The 17,363-nt window shown below is 41.8% G+C and overlaps 2 protein-coding genes across 2 annotated transcripts; one reads left to right on the top strand and one right to left on the bottom strand.

Moving 5' to 3' along the window:
* The first annotated feature begins 1,831 nt into the window (after window positions 1-1,831).
* On the top strand, window positions 1,832-8,317 carry CENPQ (centromere protein Q). The gene is given in 11 exon segments (XM_054291762.1): window positions 1,832-1,937; window positions 1,940-2,008; window positions 2,381-2,436; window positions 3,011-3,166; window positions 3,447-3,504; window positions 3,637-3,751; window positions 3,906-3,974; window positions 4,556-4,685; window positions 4,905-5,024; window positions 5,317-5,394; window positions 5,985-8,317. Coding segments are annotated over 11 exon segments (1,086 nt in total). The 3' UTR covers window positions 6,114-8,317.
* A 9-nt stretch (window positions 8,318-8,326) lies between these two features.
* On the bottom strand, window positions 8,327-16,992 carry LOC128947485 (cytochrome P450 2K6-like). Its single transcript, XM_054291758.1, has 10 exons — window positions 16,920-16,992; window positions 16,735-16,847; window positions 15,023-15,185; window positions 13,745-13,894; window positions 12,485-12,645; window positions 11,663-11,836; window positions 10,928-11,069; window positions 10,054-10,238; window positions 9,828-9,969; window positions 8,327-8,529 (listed from the first exon to the last, which is right to left on the bottom strand). Exons 1-10 carry the CDS (start codon window positions 16,990-16,992, stop codon window positions 8,342-8,344), a joined length of 1,491 nt encoding a protein of 496 aa, XP_054147733.1. The 3' UTR covers window positions 8,327-8,341.
* Window positions 16,993-17,363: the final 371 nt, after the last annotated feature.

Here is a 17,363-nt window from a genome sequence, read left to right as displayed (position 1 = left end):
TAATCAGTCACTGAAAAGCCAGTGTGAGGCATGAAGATGGCATGGCCAGCTACCCCCTCACCTTCACATCTCTCTCATATGGGAATTCCTTCATGTCAAAGAGTGATGCTCTTCCAGGGATGGGGCAGCTACAGCTTCTCTGAGCAACCTGTGCCAGTGCCTCACCAGTCTCACAGAATTTCTTCCCAGTATCCAACATCAAGGAGGCACTCTGCAGGAAGTGAGCTGTCAGAAAATTGCTGATATAAGCATACACTTTGGAAAAGATGGCTTGGGCTGGATGGAAACTAGAGATAGGTTGGAAAAGAAAGGAGAAGAAAAAATGTAGTATGTGAGAACACAGGGACAATACAAGCTGCAGAGCTTGGCCCACCATGCATGAGACTGACAGGGCAACAATGTGAACAATTCCCTGTGAGGGTGGTGAGGCCCTGGCACAGGCTGCCCAGAGATGCTGTGGCTGCCCAATCCCTGGAAGTGTCCAAGGACAGATTAGATGGGGTTTGGAGCACCCTGTGATAATGGAAGATGTCCCTGCCCATGGCGGGGGTTGGAATGAGATGATCTTTCAGGTCCTTTCCAACTCAAACCAGTCTGTGAGTTCAGTAACTCCTAAAAGCTGTAAACACCTTTGCTTCTGCTCTCCATACCCTATCCTTGCACTTACAAAAACAAAACCTTTACAGCTTAGCTCCAAGGGTCAGTCACTTCCTCACTCTCTCATCTCTTTCACAACTCCCAAGAAATACAAACTTCCCTGACAGCTTTATGAGAAACCCTCTACAAGATACAGGAAAGCACCTCTATCACTGCAGCAACACCGTCCAAACCTTTGCTTTAATAATATATATGTTGAGTGTGGTATAACCTGAGCGGCACAGAGGAGCTCCCGAGGAGCACTCATGCCCTGCGGGGATGTGATGCTGCAGCCAGGATGGAAGGCAATCTGTGCCCACACCCCTGCATGGGTCACAGGATGAGTCAGGCTGGAAAGGACCACAGTGGCTCATCTGATCCAACCTCCCTGCTCAAGCAGGGTCATCCCAGAGCACAGGGCACAGGATTGTGTACAGACAATTCTGGAATACCCCCAGAGAGGGAGACTCCACAGCCTCTCTGGTCTCTGTTCAGTGCTCAGTCACTGCACAGGAAAGAAGTTCTGCCTCCTGTCCAGGTGGAACTTGCTGGGCTCAGTCCGTGCCCGTGGCTCTGGTGCCATTGCTGGGCCCTGGAGCAGAGCCTGGGCCCTGCTCTGCCCCTCCCTGCACACAGGGACACCCAGGGCTGAGGGCCCCTCTCAGCTGTGCCTCCTCTCCAGGCTGAACAGCCCCAGCTCCCTCAGCCTTTCCCTGTCAGGGAGATGCTCCAGTCCCTCCATTACAGGAGCTCCATGTGTGTCTTGTCCTGAGGAGCCCAGAACTGCACACAGCACCCCAGATGTGCCTCAGCAGGGCGGAGCAGAGGGGCAGGATCCCCTTCCTCCTTGCAATGCTCTTCCTAACCCCGCCGGAATTATTCCTTTCCCTGAGCCGGACGCTGCATTTACCCGCGTTCAGTTTCAGACAATTCCTCTGTGCCCATCTCGCCCTGTCAGCCCCTCTCCACACCTCTTTCTCCTCAGCACCCACAGCCGGACACGAACACTCCGCTCTCCTCCGCCCCGGGACAGCGCCCGCCGCCACCGCCCGCCCCCAACACGCCCCTCAGGCGGCCAATGGGGACCGAGGGCCGGGCCGGGAGCTGGGACAGGGGATAAGGACAAGGACAGGGGCAGGGCTGGGGGCTGCGGACACGGACGGGGCCATGGAAAGGGATCGGGATGAGGACAGGGATGGAATCCCTCCCGTTACCTGCCACCGGCCCCTCCGTCGGCCGCGGCCCCCGCGCACGCGCGGTGGGCGGGAGCGGCGTTGCGCGTGCGCCGCGGCAAGCGCGGGTTTGGTAACGTCCCGGCGGGCTGAGGCGGGGCCGGCGGCAGCGCTGAGGCGGGGAAGGCTGCGCCGGGAAGGTGACGCTGCACCGAGAAGGTGAGGCTCGGGGCGACATGAGCCGGGAGGAGCGGAAGGAGTTTGTGGAGATGTTGTCCATGATGCTATCCGGCAGCACCGGGGAGCGAGCACTGGGGATGTGAGGATAAATGGGTGAGGACTACAACTCCCAGCATGCACCGCGATGGAGGAGAAGCTCCTAGGCTGCGGTGGGGAGCGATGCATGCTGGGAGCTGTAGTCCATACCTTACTTGCTGTCTGCTGTGAAAGCTGTCCCGCAACATGGGCAGTTATGGAGGAGGGGACATGCAGGGCTTATTTGCTTGTTTTAGGGCTTATTTAGCTGGTGTGGAGTTTGTTTACCTGGCATGTGGTTTATTTACCTGTTTTAGGCCTCAGTAACCCTGCCGGAGCCTATTTGTCTACTGTCAATTTCGATACTTGCCTGGCGAGAAGTGACAGGACCTGAGTGAGGAGAGAGTGGCCAGAGGGGGTGAGTGAAAAGCTGAATAAATCTGAGTCGTGGTGCTTGAGAGACGAGAAGGTTGGTGGCCTTTGTGGCTATTCCCTTCCTTGTGACAGCTTTTTCCTCTTTCTCTATAGTAAGAAAAACTGTGAATTTAAACTGCATCAGAGACCACTAGTACTTATGTGCTAAGGTAAAAAGTTCTGCTAATTGGATGACTGCGTTGAAAATTAGAAAAATGAATCACAGAATGGTTTGGGTTGGAAGAGACCTTAAAGATCATCTATTTCCAACTGCCTGCCATGGGCAGAGACATCTTCCTAATGGCGATGCTTTTTTAGTGGTTCTACATTTCTACATTTTGGTAAATTTATAGGATTTTGGCTCTAAGTTAGTAAATATGCAAACATTTTTTTCTCATTTAGGCTCATTTGGGGCTTATTGGGTTGAGCCCAATTTCCATTTTTTTTTAATAGGGTATGGTTTGCACTGTATGGGTTATAATTGCTGGATTTTAATTTTGTCTTTGTTTCCTCCTGTTCCCATTGGTTTACAGACAATGAAACCCTGCCACACACCTTCCAATAAAATGGGGAAGACAGCTGGTGGGAGATCAGCAAAAAATCCTTCTAAATCACAAAATCAACAAGGGCCTTCTAGCAAAAAAAGGGGAGCAGATGAACAAGGAAGAAAACAAGGTCAAAAAAGACAGGTATTAATTTTTTTGGAAGGGGAAGGGGAACGAGGTATTTTCTCCCATTTTTTAAATTAGAATTTATAGAGAATACTTCATTAGCTAAGAATAGTCCTCTTGAGGAAATGCCCAGTGTGAAGAGTTCTTTTGAGAAGTCTTCAATAAAGCTTTTTGGGGCTTTTTGTGCTCAAAGACTTTTGTCAGACACTGGCATAGTGAGTTCACAGGAATAGATGAATGATTGCACAGCTGAGGATGTCTCAAAATTGCCACATTTACTGTAAATTTTTCCCTTCAGCAGGTCCCTCAGAAAGGCAAAAGGGGAGTTAAGGAACTGAAGGACTCTTCCCCTGCAGGTAGGGTTCTGTTCTTTGCTGTTAAATCTGAGCTGTTTTACACCTTTGACTCCAGTGTGACTGAATTGAGTCACAAAGCTCTCTGTCCAGGTTTGACAAGTCATAGTTCCCTTTTTTCCTTTGTGACAACAGGAGAAAATGGTTCTTCAAAAACAATGAAGCTGTCCAGTGCTGCAATAAGATCTTGGCAGCCTCTCTCAGAGAACAGCAGGCTCTTCCTGGAAAATATAGTGGATTCAGTAGTACTGTAAGTGCCAAATACCCTGGTGGTTTTTCTTTATTTCCTCAATGAACAAGTAAAAATCATAGTATTACTTGAACTGGAAGTCAGTGTGGTTTTTGATGTGTTCTCTGTGCTTGCACTCTTTGTGATGGAAATTTTGCCTGTGTTTTCTTTCCAGATCTGTTTTGTCCCAACAGAGGGAGGGAAAAGATGATGTTCAGAAGCACCTCAATGTACTGAAAAACAGGTAAGAAATTATAAATTGAAAGGAAAGAGGGAGAGAAAAGATTTCTTCTACCCAGTTGTTTTGGATCGTACTTTGAGGGTGAACTAAAACTCTCCTCTGACATTTACCTATCTAAATATTTAGATTTAGATATATGGAGAAAGCTATATATTATGCTTCATAAAAGCATTTCCAGGTTTTACTAAAATGATCATCATTTGGAAGCAGTTAAAAATCCTCCTCTTAGAACTTAATTTGAAAAGCAGAAGGGTCAGAACTGGGAAAATATTAAGAAAATATTAATTAATGTCAGGTTATAGTCAGGAGTGTAGAGGTCTTGTGTGGAATATAAACCACACAAGGTCAGTGCAATAGCAAACATGGGAATTTTGGGATTGCTTGTTCCTGGTTCTTTCCTCGGACACCTACTCCACATGGTTTTAAAAACAATTCAAGGCAGTTTTCTTTCCCTCTGCTGCCATTTACTTCACTGGCAGCACTTAAGTTTAAAACCATAATGAGATTAGTTTTTCCCCAGAATTTTCTTTTTGCTTTGCGAAGAACTCCAAACAAGTCATACTTTCCTTTTTCTGTAATTAAAGGGTGCTGAAAAGTTTCAAGACTTTAAATGTGCCTCCAGGGAAGCTGGGCAACCTGAAGAATATCCTGGGCCTTCAAATGGCAGAGAAGCAAATGCTTGAGACAAATGAGGAGTCTTTGGTACAACTGCAGGTATGAAAAACAAGGAAGAGAAGAAATTACCTTACCACGCTGCTGATCAGGCCTGTGCTGTTGTGAAGGAGTGTCTAAGTGTTCATCATTGTCAGCCACCTTTGCTGCACAGCTCTGTCTCTTTTTGGATGTTTTTTCAGTGACTCATTGTGTTCTGTGGGAAAGATTCACCATTTCTAAAGCAAATTTTCTTCTGGTTTTGTCTTGGTTTTGTTTTAGGAAGAAATAAATGAAGCAGAGAGATCGGCAGAGCGCATTGAGGAAAATATACAGCAGCTGAAGTACAAAATCCAGGTGCTCAAAAACCAGTTAGAGAAAGATGAAAAAGAGGCCAGGAAGGTATAAAATAATAAATAAATATAAATAAATATATAAAATAATTACTTGTGTACTCCTATAATTTAGAGGAATGGGCTGACTTGAGAGCTTTTTCAAACAAGCTGTTTCTCAGGCAGTGCCATTTAAGGAAGACCTCGTGTGCTTTTGGGAATGGATTTTCTTAATCTTTCCAACTTAAGTTGCAGAATTAAGTTTGGTTTCAGAAGTTGGATAATGACAGTTTATTGTCATACTTGTGTGCCTGATATTTGGAGATTTGGATTGTTTGTTCATTCTCTTCTTCTTTCTCTAGGTATTCCAGGAAAACGGCAGTGGAGCGCTCCAGCTTCCAGAACTCCCCAAGCGCAGTTTTCAGGCACCCACTTTGCAGGTGAGTGTGGAATAAATATTTGTCTTTTCAGAGACACTTTGGTTATGAGGAAGAAGGCAACAGAATGTGCTATTACCCCTTAACCTCTGCCAGAGGGGGCAATTCTGAAAATTCAGAAAATTTGAATAGATTTTCATTTTCTGTGTTATATTTTTGTTCTTTTCATTGAGAACTAAATACTTCTGATTTAAAACCAGGACAAACCTCTAAAAACCCTCCTCATCCCTGGAAGTGTTCAAGGCCAGGGTGGATGGGGCTCTAAGCAGCCTGGGATAGTGGAACCTTGTGGGAGGTGGCCCTGCCCATGGCAGGGGCTTAGAACAAGCTGATCTTTGAGGTCTCTTCCAACCCAAATAATTCAGTGATCTTATGATTTAAAACATCACCTGTCTTTTCCTAGAAACTCTATGGCCCTAGGGAACTTGCAATTTGTGAAATATATCTATAATGGCTGGAGGGAAGACTCATTCTGTGACTTTGAATCATTTTTTGTTTAAGCTATAGCTGGGCTGCATGAAGGTGAAATTCCTGTTGGGCTAGAGAAAAGCTGGTTTTTTTAATTTGTTATCTATGATTCTTTCCTTCTTTAGGAGGAAATTTTGAAAGTAAAGAATCAGAAGGACCTTTTAAAGGATATGAATGCTATTCAGCAGTCAGCTGACTTGAAGAACTTGTTAACCCTTGCTGAAAAGGCCTATGAGAAAGTGGATTTGCTTTGAGAAATCAAAATATGTGGAGTCTCCATGCTGAGTTTGGATGGAATCTGCTTTCTCCCTAATGGCCTTCCTCTTGTGACTGCTGCATTTCTGTTAAAACATTTTCTATTAACATTGGTATATAAATTTGTAGATACATTTTGGAACTCAAGTGATTTAAGTCATCTCTCAAGATTTTTTGGGATTTTTTTGATCTGTGATGACTTCTAATGATGATATATCCTGTCATAGGAAAAGGGAGGGAAATGGATCCTGGGTTATTTGGGTGTTTTTACAGAATGAGGGAACTATTCCATTCTATTTGCACTCCTTTAGCTGTAAATCACTGAAGGCTGTGTCTTCTACCAAAGTAGTTTTTATTTGGGAGTTACAGCCTGAAACAGGTAGTAAAAATAAGCTTATCTAATACTCACTTATAAATCCCCTGTTCAACTTTCTTACTATTTTTTAACAAAAATCCTCAATTGAAGAAAATGGAATAATTTTAATCAAATTAAAAATTTTTTTTTACATTTTCATTACTCAATACGAAAACCAACATCAAACAACATGAAATACCTTCTCTGGTAAATTACCTGGTGAAAGATAGCAGTGCTCTTTACACTGACTTGCTTCATGAACTCTTGTTCTGCTGTTTACAAGCTGCTGCTACTCTTAATGAGACAAAAGCTAATTATCTCTCTTCTGTGAGGGCTTGAAGGCCTCTCTGGAGTTAGAATCATGGAATATCTCAAGTTGGAATGAACCTGTAAGGATCTCTGAGTCCAGCTTTCTACTCCTCACAGGATTACCTAAACCATGTAAGATCAGGAAAACCAGACTAAGTATTTGCTTTATACTGAACCATAGGGAAAGGAATATAATTATTTAGAAGTATTTCTCAAATTTGTGATCACTTGGCAAGGAGAGCATTTACTGATATAACCATTACCCCAAAATAATTGAATCCAGAGCATGGGTTAAAGATTTTCTTGCATGCTAGGAAAAGGTTAAGTAAAGATATACTCCTTTGCTTTCGTTAAGGGTGATTTATTATGTGGGTTTTGAACTTCCTGAACCACATAGAGACCTTTGCCTTTTTGAAAGCTTTTTATTTTTAAAAGAAAGTGTGGAGAAGGGCAGTGAGTAGGAGTCAAATTCAGCTTCCACACAAGGAAGTTGAAATAATAACTGAAGAATGAGCTGCTGCATTACAGTGCTGGATAGATACAGAGGCAAGCCATAATTAATTTAATTTTTTTCCCGAACACTGGGTGATTTCTGATAGGCTGGCTGTGGGTGTTGTTACTTTGGGGTTGTCATGCACACATAAACAGGGTAACATGAACCAGGGAACATAAATCCAGACATCTAGGAGATGGTCTTAGCTCTACTTGACGGTGGATGCTCTTGGACAGAGCTGCAGAATGATCAGATGGTTGGTTTTGATGAGATTTGAGGCCTCTTCCAGAAGGTTCACTGTTGATCTGTATGTGTGGAGCTGTGGCCACAGCTGTGGGATTTGACCTGGGAGCTCCTGAAACTTCAATTTCACAAACCTTGGCTTTAAGTAGGTAAGACATTTTCTTGTGTGTGTATGCTTTATGTACTGAGTTTATCCAGTTAAGGAATACTCAGGGAAAATCTTAAAGAACTTCTGGATTCAGGTCAGCTTGGTTGAAGGTTTTTCCTCAGAGGTGATCTACAAGTACAGAACTGTGATTTCTTTGCACATGGAACTGGAGTGGGGAGAAGAGCCAAGGGAAGAAGCTGCACTGGGGCACTGGGGGACATCAGGAAATCCAGTCCAGCTTCAAACCCAGCTGCCTGCCAAGGTCAAACATCCCTTCTGTTCTGACAGCCTCAAACTCTGAACATCCTGCATTTATCTCCTTGTACAACCTAAGCACAGCTTCATAGCCCATATGTCTTTGGGAAAGACCTGGACTTGGGAGCATTTTTTGAGATATGCTTTCAACAAACAGTGAACATGGCAGCAAGAATAGGAAAGCTGAAGACCTGTATTATTTAACCAAGATTAGGTGATCTAAGAGATTAATCCATGAGCCATCAGTTACTTCACACTTCTGGTCCATTTCTGCCCTCTCCCAAAAAATAAAAGAACACCACTTTGGTTTAGAAGTACTGGAAACTTAATTGAAATATGGATTATTATTTTGGTAAAAGAATTAAGAAGACAGATGCCATGGAAAAGTGATTTAAACATTTTAGCAACACAGTGGATTAGAGCTCTAGGAACGTGCTACAGCACACATTTTATAGGGTTTGGGGATGACATTAAATGAAACGGCAGGACTGAGGTCCAGGTCTGAGTTGGAAACTCCAGGTGGAGGGAGGAAGTTGAACCTCTGCAGGAGACTGGTGAAGAAGAGGAAGAGCTCCATTTTGGCAAGAGTCTCCCCAGCACAGATCCTCCGCCCTGGAACAAAAGGCAAAAGGACCACAAGAGAATCAGTGAGCTGCTTCTTCAGTATTGGAAGAAAAAAAACCCTTTTATCAGCTCTTGACCTGAAAAAGGTCAGTGGGAATCCAGAACATTTGAATGTTATGTCCTAGGTATGAATAAAGAACACAGATTTTAAAACTCTTTTGGGTACAAGTTAACAAAGAGGAATTTTGATCTTCAGAAGTACCGTACCAAAGCCAGCTGGTGATGGTTTTTATTTTCCTTTGTCTAAATGCTTGCATTTGGAGAGAAATGTATGAAAATGTAGTCTGAATTCCTTAACTCCAGTTTTCAATTAAATCTGAATTTTTACTTCATTTTCACAATTTTCTTCTAGTTGGCTGAATTTTTGCATTCCAAACCAACTGGTTTAGTCTAGACTTTAGGTCTATTAGTCAACTCATAGGCAATTTTTTATACGAAAATTTGTCAGCAAATTCCTTGAAGATTCACAAATGCTGGCCAGAGTGGGGTGAGGAGCCAGGTGGAGGAGATATTCTATGAATATTCAAAAGTGCTGTAAATATAAGTCCTGTGAAATCCAGTAGCTAGTAAGCTGCTTTATTCATAGCATGATGATTCAAGGCCAGAACTAACAAAAAGCTGAACTAAAATTTGGTTTTAACACCCTTGTGTGACTGAAAATGGCTGTGATATGAAATAAACTCTCCAGGGAATGCCCAGACCTGACATTCCCTGGATGTGCTTCAGCTGGGACATCTAGGCTTAAGTCTGGAAAAGAAGACCTGGGAACTGGAAGTGTCATAAGCTCTTCTAAAAAGAAAGAAGATAAAGAAAGAAAAAAATAAAATGTACTGGATGGTGAGTGTGACAAGAAAAAATCTTATTCAAAGATCATACAGAGTTGAAAATATACAAATAGGGTTGATTAAAAAAAATGGAGAGTGTTGTGGATATGACAGATAAATTAGCCAGAGACTGATGTATGGGAACTTGAGGAGAGCAATTACAGAGCTTGCAAAGCAGGAGAAATGCCAGAGAAGGAGCAGGATTGGAATCTCCCATGATTTGGGAAATCGTGTAGGTGTATAAATTCAGGTGAATGTCACACTGGGGAAGCCTCAAAGGGCAAGCCCCTTCTGTCCTTTGATTTTACACGGAATTTTGGGATTTTTTGTTGTCACACTTTATGAAAACTTGACCCAGCTGACATTTTTTGTGACTTTTTAAAAGGAACATGGAAAAAGGAAGCAGGAATGCACAGAATCATCTTTGCTGTGTGTTCTGTGTAAATGTAAAAGAGAAAGCACCTGCTGAGAAAGGTATGAAAGCATCTTTCTTCACAAATTTCCCATTGGCATCAAGGAAGTGCTCAGGGTAGAACATGTCTGGTTTCTCCCACTGTGACTCGTCTTTCAGGACTGAGGTCAGTAAAGGGATGATGTAGGTTCCCTGCAAAATAGGACAGTGGCATGAATTCGTGGACAAATTCAGAAAGAAGAGATGTTAAAAGAAGCAATCCTGTAGGCATCTCACCTTGGGGATGAAGTAGCCTTGGAGGGTGACATCTGCAGCAGTCTCATGAGGCAAATCCAGTGGCAGGATATTGGCAAACCTCTGAATTTCATGGATGACAGCGTCTGTGTATGGCATCTGAGCTCGGTGCTCGATCCGCGGGGGGTTGGATCCTATCACTTGCTCTATCTCGGCTTGGACCTTTTCTGAAGAAAGAATCAACTCTTAAGATGCAAGGACTCATTCACCCCTGAGACACAGTGTGCTTTACTGATGTAAAGTATAATAGATCTGGAGTTAAAATCATACATTCTCCAAAAACCTTTTTTTCCTTTCAGAAATAATGGGAGGTGAACAGGACGACAGTGTTTGATTGATTCTTTATCAACAAGAAACCTAAAGACTTTTTTTCTCTTCTGTCTAAAAATCTATTTTCTTCTGTCATCTCTTCTGTCTAAAGATCTATTGTCTGCCCAAGGGTTGTCTCAAAAACCCCATTTGACTCCAAACAACCCTGTGCCATCAGCTGGAATGGAGCTGCCAGACAAAGGCAATTCCATGAATCCTCTCAGGCCCCTAAAGCCTTAGTACAATTCATTTAACATCTGCACAGACCTTTGGTTTATTGACAGATCCTGAGGGAAACTTGGAATAGAATCATTGGCCAACACAGGACAACTCTTTACTTACTAATTAATGAGATTTCCCTAAGCAGAGGGCCTGGCCTGTATGAACTCTGCCCCACTGGGTCTGAACCAGAGGGCACAGAGACAATAATTGGCTAGAAATCTCAGCTTTTTGTAACTTGGCCTATTAACAGATGTGTTGATCCTCCAGGTTCCTGTTTGGTCACTAATTCCCTGAGTGTAACAGTATCTATCATTAAACCACTTACTCTGGATTTCAGGGTACTTTAGCATCAGCAGAAAGCCCCAGTTTAGTGTGGTGGAAATGGTCTCAACACCAGCAGTAAACAAATTGCTCACCAAGCTTAGCAAGTTGCCATTATGGAAATACCCATTGGTAGTGGATTTCTCCTGAAAAAAGTTGTTGAGATAAAAGGTTGAAAACTCAAATCTTTCCCATGTAAAAATGCAATTTATGTAGAGGAATATTTGCTAAGATATAAATCCTATATTTTAAAGAAGTGTGAAAGACAAGGAAGAGCTTTGGGCTTGTGCCTGGAGAAGAGTGCTGACATATCTTTGTATTTACTGGGACCATCTGCAAAGGGATCTGCCTTCCCCATGGGGAAGGTGACCCAGCCATATCAGTGACCCCAAATAAGTCCCACTAAAGCCCAGGTAGTGATTCCATTCTGTAATGTGTTATGTATTCAAAAGACCCAGAAGAACTTGGACAGCAGAGAGAGCAGATAAAAAGATGCAGCCTTGGTAAATATATTTATACAGTCTGAAGAAAATAAATAAGGATAAATGTTCACTGATTAAAAGAGGTTGGAATTTCAACAACATGAAGTATCTGTTCAACTCTACCACTTTGTCATATGTATTTTCTCAAAGACAGCTTCCCTAAAGAAATTCAGCTGTAATTGTAAGGACTGAAAGAAAATTCCAAATGTCTTCATAGAATCATAAGAGATGGAATCAACAATAAAATACTCAGTTACCTCCTGCTGTTTAACCAGGAAGGCATCAATAAAACTTCTTTGGTCATTTTTGTCCAGGTTTTTGAGGTACTCTACAAAAGTAACCCGTACAAAATCATGGAATTCATCTCTGTTTCGAAGGAGAGCCTTGTTTGCCCTTAGGAGGAATCCAAGGTATGGGAAGATATTGTATATCTACGAGAGTGGAAGTTGTTAGAGAGAGTTTATCAGCCAGAGCTCTGAAAACACTACAGAAACAAATTAACAACATTTGGCCTTCCTTGCAGATACAAAGTCAAAAACTTATGATTTATATTTTGTTTTTAGGAATGTGAAAAACTGAGTGGATGAATTGTGGTAGAAAATTCATCAAGGACCACCAAATAGATGTAAAAATCTTGTAAAATTACTATTTTTCTGGCGTAGCGCAGGTGTCAGGCTCAAACAGCTTCAAGCTGCCACCAGGCAGATGGAAATGTTGGCCAGCAACTTTTTTTATTGTTTTGGCCGCTCTTCCACTAACATTTTTTTTTTCTTTTTCAAGACCTAGATAAACATAAATCAATCCAGGGTGTGGCAGCATTGCATGCAAACATACAAAGGTATTTTTCACTCACTAGGACTCTTCAAACTCTATCTTGAATATGTTTTTGAGAGACTGGGGGCTTGATTGTTGACTTCATGATTCCCAAACTGTCTCTCAAAGGTTTTTTGTCTAAGAAAGTGCTTTGTAAACCAATTATCTCTCAAAGTCTCAGATTTTCCTGTTTAATAGAAGAAACTGATCACCAGTATTGCTATTGGCATGCAGTGGAACAGCAACATAAACATGTGAATCATTACCGTGACCAAAGGTTTCCCAGCAAGCCTCATGTTTTCATTGGTCATAGTTACAAGTCTCACAAATCTGGGGTCTTTGTAGTCAAATCGTTTTCCAAGCAATATTGACACAATTATATTAGCAACTGCTGCATTAATTATTTTGCTGGCATCAATGGGATTTCCTAGACAAGGAACAAGAGAATTTGTTACATTGTAATAAAGAGATGTAATTTGTAAATATAAATTTATTATTAAATATAGCTATTTGTTTATGATTGATTGCTAACACTGATTATTATCCAATGTCAGAATGCCATAGCAGGACACAAAAATGCCAGAGGAGCCAAATTCATCAAACTGGTGTACATTTCCTAAAAAGATCTGAACTTGAGAAGGCTCAAAAAGCCTTTGCATACTTGGACAAAACCTTAAAGGTACTGATGCCCTGGCACAGGCTGCCCAGAGAAGCTGTGGCTGCTTCACTCCTGGAGGTGTTCCAGGCCAGGCTGGACAGGGCTGGGAGCAGCCTAGGTAAGGGAAGGTGTCCCTGCGCATGGAAGGGGCTGGATGAGCTTTAAGGTCCCTTTGAACCCAAATCATTCTGTGATGCCATGGGTTTGCAGAATGAATAGCCCACCTGTTGGAACCCAGGAAGTTCCTCTGGCTGCCCTGGAGGACTCGAGACCCTGCCCGGGGGGCTCAGAGACCTTGGCACAGAGCCCAGGACACCTGTGCCTTTGATCTTGACCCATGGAAAAACAATTACTAACCTTTATATGAAGAATTACAAGACAAGAAAGTTTAAGTAGAATAATACTTAAGTTTGTCACGGGGTGAAAAACAGATTTTTGGGGTTTTTAGAATGGGGCTTCAGAAGCCAAGATGGAGGAATCTGGGCGTGTCCAGCCTTTCTCCTTCTTCTTCTTCTTGGCCTCCATCTTCTGCTGTGATGGTGACACTTCTGGGTTGGTTTAAGGTAGAAACTCACTGTCTAACATAGGTGATAGGGATTGGGAAGTTATGGTAAATAATGTACATGTAATTTTTTATATAAAATGTTAACACTGTCCCAAGGCAATCAGTGTGCCTCAACCCAACCTGCCAGACAGACCTCAGCGGGTCGGAGAAAGAATGTTATAGATAAAAAATAAAAATAATAAACAACCTTGAGAACGAGAACAAAAGAATCCTGACTGCTCCTTTGACAGCCATGCTGGGAAAGAGAAGCTTGTGCATATCTCAGAGTCGCTGTGACCAGCAGAGGTGCTGAGAGCCACCCACCTTCCTGGGAGGCAATGGACTCTGCCAGGTGCCCATACTCCTCCACGATCCGATCCTCAATGGCCTTTTTGCCCATCCCAAAGTCTCGCAGGGCTGTGAGGGTAAACCTTCTCATCACCTTCCAGTTTTCACCATGGGCAAAAACAACCCCTGAAACCAAGATAACATTTCAATAGAGCAGAAGATTTTAAATAATTTTGTAAGCATAGAATGGAGCTGTTTAGTCGCAGTCATTTTTAAAACAAATTGCATCCAGATGAGGAAAACCACACAACTGTGCCTTAAGTATTTTCAATCCTCAGCAATAGGTTCATTACACAAGCAAAGAATAAATATTTAAGGTTTATTTAATCAATCTTAAGAAGAATATATATCCTCAAAGACACTTGTCACTGAAAGAAAGCAGACATTGGAAATTCAAGTTCAAACTGCTGGTCATCATAGTTTGGAAGAGGAATTGAGCTAACATCTCTGATGATGGCAGGAAAAAAATTAAGTAGGAAAATATGTCTTAGAAAATTAGGTAATGTCTTAAAACCTCCACCATCAATTTTTTTCACTGTATTTTTTTCACACAATTTCTTTTCATTTAACTGATGGCCTCAACTATGTTTTTTTCCCAAATTAATAAAAAAAGTAAAAAGTAAGCTTCTATGCAATAATATGATCAAAAGATACAGCTGTTAAAATGTTCACAGAATTATTCCTGATTTTTTCCAAGGATCTTTGGAGACATAAATATGAAATTCTTATGCTAAATTAGAATGAAGTTTGGGTGTGAAATTCTTATTTTTGAAATCCAGCTCATTAGAGAGTATTTCCCTTTTTAAAATAAATCCACAGTTCTCTATGTGCTACATGCTGTCTATTGTCACATTCTGAATTTAAAAACACTATTTACCGCTGAAATGATGAGCAACAGTAGAATTTTAGTTTCAGAAAAGGTTTTTCTATGATAAGCCCAAAACCCCACGAGTTCAGAGCCATATCATGAGAGCTAGAAATGCTTTTCTGGCAAGGATGCCCTGTTCTGGACCCTGGAAGTGTGTCACTGTCCATTTTATGTTGCTGTAGTTATTTTTAAGGTTATGGTTGTTTTGTTGCCACTGTCAACACTGAATAAGTGTGCTAAAGTCAATGAAATTTCTCCCTATTTCCAATGCCTTTTGTGATCTCTGATCCAAAAACACATCTCTGATCTGTTGTTCCAGCTCCTGCTTTTTCTACAGGGGAAAAAAAAATAGGTCAAGTTGATTAGGAAGAATAAGACCAACTTACCATTTCCTTTAGTCAAATCTTCAAAGATTGGGATTTTAGGTCTCTCTGCAAATGCATCTGCTTGGTTTACAAGAGCTTCCTTCACTGTCTCATAGCCAGAAATCACTACAACTTTCCTGTGCCCCATCTGAACGCTGAAGACTGGACCATATTTTTTGGACAGCTGTCAGGAGAAGAGAACAGTGATTTACAACTTTTACAGGCTACAGAGAAATTCATCATCTGTTCCAGTGCTGCTTATTTTCCAGTCCTGCCTCTAGGTTACTCACATGGTGGATATTTTCCTAACTACAGGGAAAGGCACCAGGTTTAAATGATGGGAACGTGCCAGACATTGTGGTGGAACAGTTGGGAGAAGAGTTCCATTGTGCCAAACTGAGCAGAAGTATCAACAGCTGAAACCCCAAGTCAGCAAAGGATTGCACTGAGAGTTCTGTCTGCCCTCAGAAACCCTTGTAAATTCAATTTTCACACTTAGCTCCATGCTATTGTTTCTTTTGTGCACAGACTATGCTGAACAACCTGTTCAAGTGTTTGGTACCATTATTTTATTAAAAATAAATCCATTTGTTTCTTGGCCAGGATTTAGCATTAGATACATTCAAACTTTTTATACATGATTACATTCACCATGAATCTGTCTCAGAGACAATGTGGCAGTTTTTTAGCCAATACAGATAGATTTATTTTTATGTAACTTGGTGTTCCTGATTTTTCTGACAACTGGTGAGGGGTTTCCTGACTGCACTCATTTTCTAATGGGTTTGCAGAGAGAAACAGAAGGCATCTATTTAGCATCAAGATGCAAAATGTTCAGCAAGTGGTGAGCAGGTACAGCCAGCTGAAACAACAGGAGCAGTGACACATATCTGAATTGTGCTCAAGTCAGAGAGCCAGTATCCAGCACCAGAAAGGAATCACTGAATTACAGCAGATACATGTTGGTTCTGCTGGCCTGAAAACAGATGGAACTTGCTTTTGCCAACACGACTGGACTGTGTGGGAGAGCTGCAGTGATATTCCAGATATTGCATCCTAGCAGTCTTCTGATTTGTGGGTACAACATCCATATAGGTTTGTTGGTGCAAATATGCCTTTCAAAATCATCAGCAGGGAAGATGTGTAATTTTAATGTCTAAACAGAAAAAAACTCTAAGAAAAGGAGCAGGTTCATAGAACTCTTCTAACTCAAAGTCAGCAAAGCTCTGCAATAAGCTAAGTAAAGAAAGCACTAGAAGAAAACTGAAAGATTTAATATTTTGGCAAAGGTTGGCCCTGAATATTAAGAGTATATAGTTATATCATCAACTTTTGGGGAAGAAAAGAGGAAAGGGAGATGAGAATGCTGATAAATCAGTGAAGTCAAGATGCTGCAGTCACAGCTCCAGGTACATCAATCAGCTGAAGGCAGAGAGGGTTACACCACATATCAAAATCATTCCTTATTCTGTTATCTTTTTCTCAAAATTACCACCAAAATAAGGTGGATGCTTGCTATTAATTTGAAAGTTGTTGAAGGCTGAAACCTGGATAAAATATTACAGTCAAGAAACCATGCTGCATTCAACATTTTCTGCTCAAATAACCATCTCTGGGTCCCTTGCTGAAGGCTCATGCATGGATGCAATACATTGGGTGCAATAGGAGAAACTCTCTGACATCTTGGACTATGGGGCTTCCTTGATAGGACCAACAGAAAAGAAAATGAGTACCTCTAGATAAGTTCTGTAGGGTCTCTTCAAGTCAAACAAAAGAAGGTTTCCAATTATAGGTAATGGTCTTGGACCTGGAGGAAAGTTCTGTCTTCGGTCATTGTTCCAGAAACCTGCTGTTTTCAGAATGGAGAGAAAAGCCAGGATCAACACTAAAACAATGGAAGTGCTGCTGTTCCAGAAACCTGCTGTTTTCAGAATGGAGAGAAAAGCCAGGATGAACACAAAACCAATGGAAGTGCTGCTGTTCCAGCCCATCTCTATTCAGCCAAGTATTTGTCACAGAAAAGAGAAAATGTGGACTCTGGATCTCTGTCCTCCTGAAATAATTGTGCTTGAGAGGCTCTTGTGTTAGTCCATAAAACTTTTTCTATAGAAGGATGTCTTTTATTCTTGTTCTTTTCCCATGTGCTTCCTAATGAACTCTCAGAAGGCTACAGGAGCATATATATGTTTGCTAGCCAATGTAACTGGGTGAGTATGGGTCACTGGGCAAGTGTGAAAGTCCAAGAACAGGGATAACTTCAGGTCATCAACCTGACATTTGCCATAAAAGCCATAAATTCTGCACGCTGTGTAGGTTACTGATTAATCATGTTTTTGCCTTTAGCACAGATATCCTTGATACC

The sequence above is a fragment of the Melozone crissalis genome, unplaced genomic scaffold, assembly GCF_028551555.1.
Source record: "Melozone crissalis strain CALT ecotype California unplaced genomic scaffold, PUWL_Pcris_2 ptg000106l_1, whole genome shotgun sequence".
NCBI classification, from domain to species: domain Eukaryota; kingdom Metazoa; phylum Chordata; class Aves; order Passeriformes; family Passerellidae; genus Melozone; species Melozone crissalis.
This window is presented reverse-complemented; position numbering and strand designations above follow the sequence as displayed.